Source organism: Polyodon spathula, chromosome 14 (assembly GCF_017654505.1).
Source record: "Polyodon spathula isolate WHYD16114869_AA chromosome 14, ASM1765450v1, whole genome shotgun sequence".
Lineage (NCBI taxonomy): Eukaryota > Metazoa > Chordata > Actinopteri > Acipenseriformes > Polyodontidae > Polyodon > Polyodon spathula.
The window spans coordinates 5594685-5604214 of record NC_054547.1 but is presented as its reverse complement, the minus strand read 5'-3'; the positions used below and the strand labels follow the sequence as shown (position 1 = coordinate 5604214).

Below are 9530 nucleotides of genomic sequence, written 5' to 3'. Positions count from 1 at the left end.
GAGAGAGAGAGAGAGAGAGAGAGAGAGAGAGAGAGAGAGAGAGAGAGATTTTTGGAAGTATTTGACTGAAAATGTTTGAATTTTAAACTTTTCACATCACCTTTAAAAGACAGTATCCATTTAAAAAAATGTGCTATACTCTAGAACGTACAAAGTCAGTTTGACTATAGCCCTAATGCAAAACCAAACCCGCAGAAAAGACTATTTTTAATTGTTGATCGCTTACATTAGATAACAAAATGGATACTGTCCATTTGAAAGAAGCAAAACAAGAACAAAAGTGCACTTCTACATATATCTAGCATCCTTCAGCTAATCCACACATGAGTACAAGAAAAATGAATGTAGGTAGTTCTGTGTCACAACATAAAAGAGAAACAACTATTCTGTTTACAATGAAATGACAAGGAGAAACATCTCCAAACAAGCTGTGTTTGCGTGCCATGAAGGTATTCTTATAAACACTTGTGAATTCGGACTGCATTTTTGGTTTTGAGTATACAAGAACATCCATATCAAATGTTCATCAATACTACAAACAACAAGACACAATTTGCAAGAAACCATGAAAATGTGTTAATAAAGCTGACAATGTATAGAATTCAAACTTCTGCAGTATTTGGTATCAAAGTAACGATCTGGGCAGATATGTAGAATTGCAAGAGAAGGCAATCAGTAGAATTATTATTATTATTATTATTATTATTATTATTATTATTATTATTATTATTATTATTATTATTATATGTGTAAATCAGACAAAATCTAAACTTAAAACTAAATCTTTCTACATTTCACATTTTGGATTAGTTTGCTAAAATTAACGGAAATCTTTTGGCAGGTAGCAAATTATTGTAGAATGCATGTAACATTATCATGCAACATTCTATTAAAATGGGCTTTTTTTTTATTCACATACAACCACTGAAGTACACTCCTATTGTATCCTGAGGACTGGCAACACTTGAATTAAAAGTGGTGTGTGTGTTTGTGTGTGTGTGCAGATTTCTGTTATGAAGTTAAAACTTCATAGAACCTGCAATATGTGTAATTGAGACGCTAAAATGGACCTGTGGTGCACAAATCACATTAGAATGTATTTTAAATTCTTGTAAAAAAAACCAGATGTACAGATGAACTTGTTTCAAAGATTATGTTGGCATTTATTACCTACATAGTTTGGATTATTGCATCTTGCTCTAATGAGATACCATCTGTACACATATTCTAAATAATAATAATAATAATAATAATAATAATAATAATAATAATAATAATAATAATAATAATAACTCCATGCAAAACTGTTAGAGTGTAAATCCCTAGTTGATATGACATAATTTAGCTATAATCTCACTATAAAATAATCTGCCATTCCAGAAGTACAGTCATAGATAAATACTGTAAGATGAAAGACATAAAAGAGTCCATTAAATCTAACTGTCTGGAAAGAAGAAGGTGAACTGGTGCTTTCTGATGCTATTAGTAGTATAACAAAGTTTTAGAAAAGAAAAAAGAGAGATTTTTTTGTCTTTTTCTGCTGAGAGGTAGTGTGAAAGCATTTAACCTAAAGAGAAGGGCTGCCTGTTGGATTGTGGGAGTGAGAAATTACAGAGAGGTAAACTCGATCCTCAGAATATTGTGAAAATTGTACAAGCACATGTGTTCTTTTATTTAAACTCCTATACTGGTCCTTCAGTGTCAGAGGGGCTTCTACCCACAGAGAAAAGAAAGGGTATAACGAACTGTCAGTATTGATGTTACCATTATTATTATAAAAAAATAATAATAATAATAATAATGTATGCACTCCAAGCAGAAGGACATCCTATGTGGTTATTGGTTAGTTGACCTCGGCTCTGATTGGTTTATGCGGGAGAAATCCCATCATCTAATAGGGGTTCTGTTGCTAAGAGATCAGTTGGAGGTATCAGAGTGAACACTCCCAGGTCCTTCTGTTGGCGATGTCACTGATGAGGGGGTAGTAGCATCTTGCCAGCTTCCGTTAGTCTGAGAATTTAAAAAAAAGAAACAATAGTGACTGAACGTACAAATCAAATCTATTTTAATATCACTAAGGCCACATTTTATACTGTAGTCATTCACAGGCTTTACTCATATTGCATTTGGATGACCTTTCTAAATGTTAGTAAAATGTGTTGAATTGATGTCTTAAAGTGATTGTAGTTAATACAACAGTTCTATACATTTTCACCACCATGCAAGTCTACTCACTGCATAGTCTCAAATGTGCAGTTTTGAAAAAAACGCATTTTGTAGCAAACATGCATTTTCATTTTAAAATACGATATCTGGTACTACACTAGGTTAACATAATCTCAGGTCAGGTCAGCAGGGTAATCCTTGGTTCACCGTGCACCAGCGACTCCTGTGGCCGATAGAGCACCTGCGGGTCTGCTGTAGAAGCCACTCAGATTTGTGTTGTCCTCTGGCACTATGGGTCTGGTGGCTTCACTGCAGACCTGCAGAGAGAAGAAAGACGGCTTGGCAGAACACATTTCAGAGGACACATGTGTCTGCTGCCTTTTCCCAAGACGGCGCAGGAGTTGCAGTGGTGAACAGAGATAATAATAATAATAATAATAATAATAATAATAATAATAATAATAATAATAATAATAATAATAATAATAATAATTGGGCATTCCAAATAGGGGAGAAAACTGGGGTAAAAATAATTGATGATGACTAAATTAAAAAAAAAAGGTGTCTTCATTATTTTTAAATAAAAACTGGAATGCAAATGTGATTACATTTTTTTATAGTGAACATTTCCATTTAATGACTACATTATTATAGAAATGCTTGAATTATTTGCATTATACTTGATTAATCTTCTTAAAAAAATGCCACTTGCAGAAATAATACATCACTCAGCCAAATAAAATATATTACTTAAGCCTTCTGCTCAGAAAGCGATTTACATGAAAGACACAAAACAAACTAAAATTACAATATTGGGAATGTATCAAGTCCTGCCTGAAACAAAACTCAACAGACAAGCTATGGAAGAAGCAATTATAGCAAATTAGCACATTCAAGATTGGAATATAAATATAACCAGGAATGTGAACCCATTTCAAATGCTTCAGACAGGCTTGCTAAAGAGTATTTGGGACATTAATAGCAATTTTCATGCCATCAAAGAGAGCCTGAATGGTCGTTGGCAGCCCCTTATTTTAAAGCCTGTTATTTAAGGTGGAAGCAGTCTGTAATCAAAACAAAAACTTTCAAGATCTTCAGCTTTAGTGACACTCTACATCTATTTCTGAGCCATAATTGCTGTTTCAAGGCAGAGTAAGAAATTCTGCCACCTAAACGCATTGTTTGCTAGCTCAGTCATTACCACTAACTGAAAGGAGAATGGAATAATTTAACAAAAAAGACTTACATTGCCACACTAGGAAAAAAAACAACAACTTGCTTTTACAGCACACTGTAGTACCAGTAAGTAAATGAAGGTCATTCCTTATACTGTGTTATCATTCCTTTATCATTCAAAAGCTTAAATAGACTGCAGCGTGATTTATAAACATACTTAGAAATCATATGTGAATATGTAATACATATACTTTATATTCATCAATTGGAGCTTTATCATTTTATTTTGTGTTATTGCCAAAAATTAGGCAAATTGCATTTGGCTATATTCTTCACAACCTACAGACTTAATAACAGATAATACTATACCACACATTTACATAAAATATGTGTATTTTCTATCATAAAAGATAACGTCAGAGAATTAGTACAGTGGGGGTTCAAACCCCCTCAAAGATAAAAACACAGTACATACTTACTGCAAGAACCACTATAATATAAAAATCACATTAACAGTAAAGCTGCAATGCAGCATCCTTAAAAATCTATTATGCCAATATTGCAGAAGAACATTTTAAAAGTTGTTTGGAGAATATATTCTTAAGATTTTATATATGGCATATTTAATTTTCAAAATATCAAATAGTGGCCAAATATATATATATATATATATATATATATATATATATATATGTGTGTGTGTGTGTGTGTGTGTGTGTGTGTGTGTGTTTTAATATTTTGGTTAGCATTTAATAGTTACTGCTTCAAGTATTCAATTGTCTAAAATGGAAAAGCAGGTCAACATCTGCAACACCATATCTGCTAAAACAGTTGACTGTCTGGATATAGGTATACATTAATGTTGTTTTTTGTTTATTAATGTCTGCGCCTTGAAGGAAAAATAATTCCTCTTGTACCCCAAAAAACACTCAAACAAATGCCTTGAAATGTTTTTAAATGTATACATTTTTAACAAGAAAACACCATTTCTTTATCATACAGCAGCAGAAGGAGGCTAAAAATCCACTGAGACTATATTTATGCTTGTGATGGTCCTCTTGTCCCAGCTTGCTGTCACCGCCATTAAGATGGCAGACGCGTGATCTGCGAAATGCAGTTAGATTGCTGTCCCAAATCTACACTCACTTTTTCTTGTGTCTGTCTTATCGATTTTCCTCTTTACGACACAGCTTGTCGGTATGAATTGTCATGCTAGTCACAGCCGCCAGCATACCCGAAATTAAAAAAAAAAACAAGTGGAAGACGCTGTTGCCTTCATTTTCATTTCCACTGGTTAACAGATTTATTTTTAGAGGGTCTAAGCTTGACCTGGTGCATTTCAGCCGTTGGCCTTTCTATGGAAATCGTTGTCTGGTCCTGGGTGACATTTTAAGCTAGTGTTGCAGTCGTTATCACCTGTTCCACAGCTCTTCTTCACTGGGCGCATGTGGCCGCAGGTGCCAGGAAACACTGATTGTATTTGACAGGCTTAGATGCCAGCTGCTTGCATGAAGCCTGCCCAATCACCACGTTTCGTGGGCAGTGCGCTGCCAATGGCGTGACCGATACAGAAGCAATCAACTAGGTGACCGTGAAGCTCAGACAAGTCCTACTAAGTGGCATTCTAAGCCCTATGGCTTGGAAATAATTGGTAGAGGGAACAAAATGTAAAAAAAAAAAGAAAACAAGCATATTTTTCTTACATTGATGGCCTGCGGACTGTACATCTGGCTTGCTGCGAGTCCATCACTGTATCCGCCTGTCTGACTGATAACATGGCGAAGGGTATCCACCTGAAAAAGAAAGCACAAAACAGACTCATATAGATCTGATGTCCTCTACGTGCCTTTGAATTTCAAACGTGCTTACATTAGCAAAGTCGCTTTACGTGGTTGGTTATGAACGACATATGGCACTAAAAAAAAAAAAAAGGCCAACGTAGCTCTCTCCTCGGGCACTTCAATTTAAATATGCAGTACACTTTTACACTTAAAAGCTGAATGTGTGGGAATTGACTAAATCTGAAACAGCTTTTTTTCTGTTAACTGTTTTAACGTTTCTAAAGCAAATACTTAAGAAAATGTAATGCCTTTCATTAAATAATTTAAATGAAGCTTAAACAAGTATTTGTATGCAACTGCTTACTCAATAATTTATGTATAAACCATGTGACTGTAGGATGTTTTGAAACGTAACCTTAAGCAAAAGTTACTGTTCCATGAAATGCGCTTCATTGCTCTGAAGGTGGAGGACGCTTGTTGTGTTTACCAGGATCTACGTGACCTTGTAGGTGCACCTGAGAATAACACAAAGTGGCACTAGCAAGCTCATCATCAGCTTTGCCTCAGAATATAACCAACTGTTAGTTGCATTACATCACTAGAGAATAAATGACCTTGAAAACAGAAGGACATTGGCTTTGCTGAAGTATCAACCCAGAACCCAGAAGACCTAATTGTTTGACCTCCAGGCCCTTACTGAGTATGCTCATTTTACCACCCACTGCATGTGTAAGTTAAGTCAATTTAAAAGGGACCAAAAATAACAAAAGGAATTGCTATCAGGAAGCTTTTTTGCTGCCATCTTTGCAAAACAACAACATTGGTAGAGATGTCCTTGAACGCACAAGACAAGACCAGTCTGCCTCTCCAACTGTGCCTGTGGCATGGTGCTCAGCCCATCACGACGCAGGCATTAGCAGATGATTGACTTTCAACTTTTGAGTTGCAACTAACCATAACAATGATTTAGTTTGTTTGTTTGTTTAAAATGGGACTTAATCCTAACAGCGGACATAAATTGAAATACCCAGGTCTTCTTTGCTGCTAAAAATAAAAACTAAACTGACTAAACTATGATAGCGGCACATATTTTGTGGCCTACCGATTTAGAATACTCTGTGATCACTTGAATGTTGTATTTAAATCTGTCCTATTTTGTATTGTTTTATTATTATTATAATAATGTCAATATTTTTACCACTTGCAAGACCATTGTTGCAGAGCAAGAGCCCTGTCTGTAAATAGTGTGGGTGTTTTTGTGTGTTTTGGTTGGCAGGGACAGGAATTAACCCCATCCCTGCCAAGCACCACCAAAACGCACAAAAATACCCCACAACCACACTGACCCCTCTTTTATAATTTTGCAGTGTAAATTTATAGAAATTAGACTGTGTACTGTTGTTTTCCTGAAAGACCTGCTGGAACTGAGATGCATGTTCATTCCTTGTGAAATAGGAAGGAACCTGAATGCTATTTAAAATAAAATTCAGAATGGTGGAAGGGCCTATTTATAAAAACAGCCGCTGAGCTGTAATAGTCCCTACCTGTGACTGCACGTTGGCTCCAACCTGGGCCCCCTGGTAAGAATCCCCATTGAATGACTGCACGCTCATGAACAAGTCTCCGGAATTTGACATGTTAAAAGAACCGGAAGAACCTGAAAGGAAAGAGTGAGCACCTGAATCACAGAGAGAAGGAGGATCAGTCCTGCCTCTGCCAGAAGACAAGGCAGCAAACATGCAAAGCAGCCAACTCTCATGTTAGTTAGTGTGCAAAGCAAAGCAAGCAGAAGGATAGAGGAGGAGGAGGAAGACACTGCAATGGCAGTCACTAATACTGGCAAAGAATCCAGTGGAAATTATGCCACTTGCAAAGGACAACAACTCTCTCTCTATTGTAAAACCAGAATGCCACCTCCTAACATTCTCAAATGTTGGCAAAAAAAAAATTTGTTGCAACCGATTTGGTCTTTGCTGAAGATAACTTGCCACCCTTCTACCTGTCAACTACCACTAACCAGCTTCCCTGCTTACAAAGAACCTCCACATCCTCACAAGTGCATCAGAACCAGCATGATCCCACGCCTTGGCCCAGCTTCCCTACAACTGTGTAACTCACTATCCATGCTCAGGTGTGTTTAATCTCGCTGTGCGTTTTAAATAAATACTGAATAACTAAAAAAAAATGCTCATTTTAAATCATGGGTATGACTTTTGAACAAGACTTTAAATTCAATGTGTTCCAGAAGAGAGTGGACATCCATTAAAACGATTCACAACACATACGATCAATGTCCTCTCCCAGCTGTTTGTACATCCCTGAAGACGTTTATGACGCTTTATTATTTTATAATATTTACTGATCCCTGAATTCCCTTGTAAAGAGCTGAAAGTCATCTGCTGCTAACCTTGCACCTTCCGTTGCATGACATGTCTAATTCTGCAACTCCAATTGAAGAATAAATTGAGGCTACAGCCTGTACCAACACAGTTAGAGCTATGAGTGCCATGAAGAAGCCGATCACCTTAACCTCCATTCACCATCTGTAAATATCCCCAGTCTCAATAGCTTGTGTTAAGAATGTCGTTGCCATGTTTAACCCCCATTAGATAGCAGTTTACTGTACTCTACAGTACACAGGTAGAGACATATATACAGTACAGCGGTTCACCTTTTTATTAATGGTTTAGTCCAAGTCAACAGAGTTCAAAAGTCATTTGAGCTGGTAAGGTCCAACGTGAGTACTGGCCTCAGCCCAAATCTAGCAGAAATGTGGCACTGAATGACTATTTTGCCAACAGTGGCAAAGAATTGTGTTCTAAGTCTATGGTGACAGAACTACCCTCACACACAGGGTTGAGGGTCAACGATGTTTAAGCCAACCTAACACCAGTTTTTAATAAACAGTTTTTAAATGTAGATAATTAATGGTTAGAAGACTTCTCAGGAAAATTAGTGAGTAAGTAGTATACAAGATTGAATAAGCGGAGATAAAGCTCAAGAGACGTGGTAAGAGGAATGGGGCCCAGGTCAGCAATAGTACCTAGCCTGACTAACTGTTGCTTCAAATACAAAATGTAGGCTTCATACAGTTGAAAAATGATCCAATGTGTATATTTGATGTCTTAAAGCAAAACTGAGCTAAAGTATGTCTTAGTAAGTGCCAAAAAAAAAACATTGTGTATAAACAAATGGTTATAAAAAGCTTTATTTGAAAACACCTTAAAAAAAAATAAAAACAGTCACTTCACCATTGACATGATTACTGCCTGTTGCCGGTCCTGGAGGTGTGTTGCATCAAGACGTATCGGCACTGGACCTACCATTTATCCAATAGCTCATCACTGAGTGCATAACTTACTTTACTGCAGTCCCATGTTGAGAAGATCAGAGCTTTCAAACAGCAGTCATGGCCGGTGATAGAGATGACACAGGATGATGAAGCGTCCCTGTAAACACTCACCTGCAGAGTTTGGAGTGGATGGGGAGTTGGCTTGGCTTCCATGTGCCGATGCATGGGAGGCGTTGACGGCAGTTTTGGCAGCATATATGTTGGCTTCCTCTTGGAATTTCCCAATATTTTTCTTGTATCGGATTCGTTTATTACCAAACCAGTTTGATACCTACAGAAAAAAAAAAACATATATATTTGAATTAAATTTTTTGTTATTTCAATATTTTTGATTGCATGCAAGATGTTGATATGAGGGTGAGTAAATCACTCTGGGGAACCAACAGCAGTATTAGAGTTCAAGCTGTAGTTCAGTAATCTCAGTCTCCTTACTTGGCTATATTTATTTTGAAGAACAATGTAACTTAATTCAACACCACAAACAGTTATTATATGTCTAACCAGTGCATGTGTGGAATTTCATTATTGAACAATGCTTGACAGATATATTTAGACAGTTAGAATTACTTTATACAAGTTAGCAGCTGATCCTATTTCTATAAAGGGCATTTTCAAATACTTTCCAGCTGAGCTTGTTTTTAAATCATTCTGAGGCGCAAAAACGTAGCAATTGAAAGAATATGCTTTTTATATCTAGGGGCTGTTGGAGGCAGTTGCACTTCACAAATACAAGTTAAACTAGAAAATGACAGCAAGGCCCAGTCCTAGCAGGCAGTACAATCATTAAATGTTTTTGCGTTCTTCAGACTATTTGTGATTTACTTCTATTTTCTCTAACGCCAATAAGTTGTATACACACATGCCTTTAAAATTGACACTTCATAAGCCACCTTATATATAAGAAAACTATATATATATATATATATATATATTATATATATATTATATATATAACTATAATATATCTATATATATGAGTTTTATATATCAACTTGACGTTTTTGTTATGAGATATATACTATATATATGTGTGTGTGTGTGTGTGTGTGTGTGTG

The 9530-nt window shown here is 36.2% G+C and overlaps 1 protein-coding gene across 1 annotated transcript in view; it reads right to left on the bottom strand.

The window, feature by feature from the left end:
• Nucleotides 1-1782: 1782 nt before the first annotated feature.
• The window catches only part of LOC121327074 (pre-B-cell leukemia transcription factor 1-like), a 65824-nt gene continuing 58076 nt past the window's right edge, over nt 1783-9530 (bottom strand). Inside the window, exons 7-10 of the mRNA XM_041270869.1 lie at nt 8587-8746; nt 6668-6780; nt 5046-5135; nt 1783-2010 (exon numbers count right to left, since the gene is read on the bottom strand). Coding sequence (XP_041126803.1) covers nt 1918-2010; nt 5046-5135; nt 6668-6780; nt 8587-8746 — 456 coding nt within the window. The 3' untranslated portion in view covers nt 1783-1917. The remainder of the gene's footprint in view (nt 2011-5045; nt 5136-6667; nt 6781-8586; nt 8747-9530) is intronic.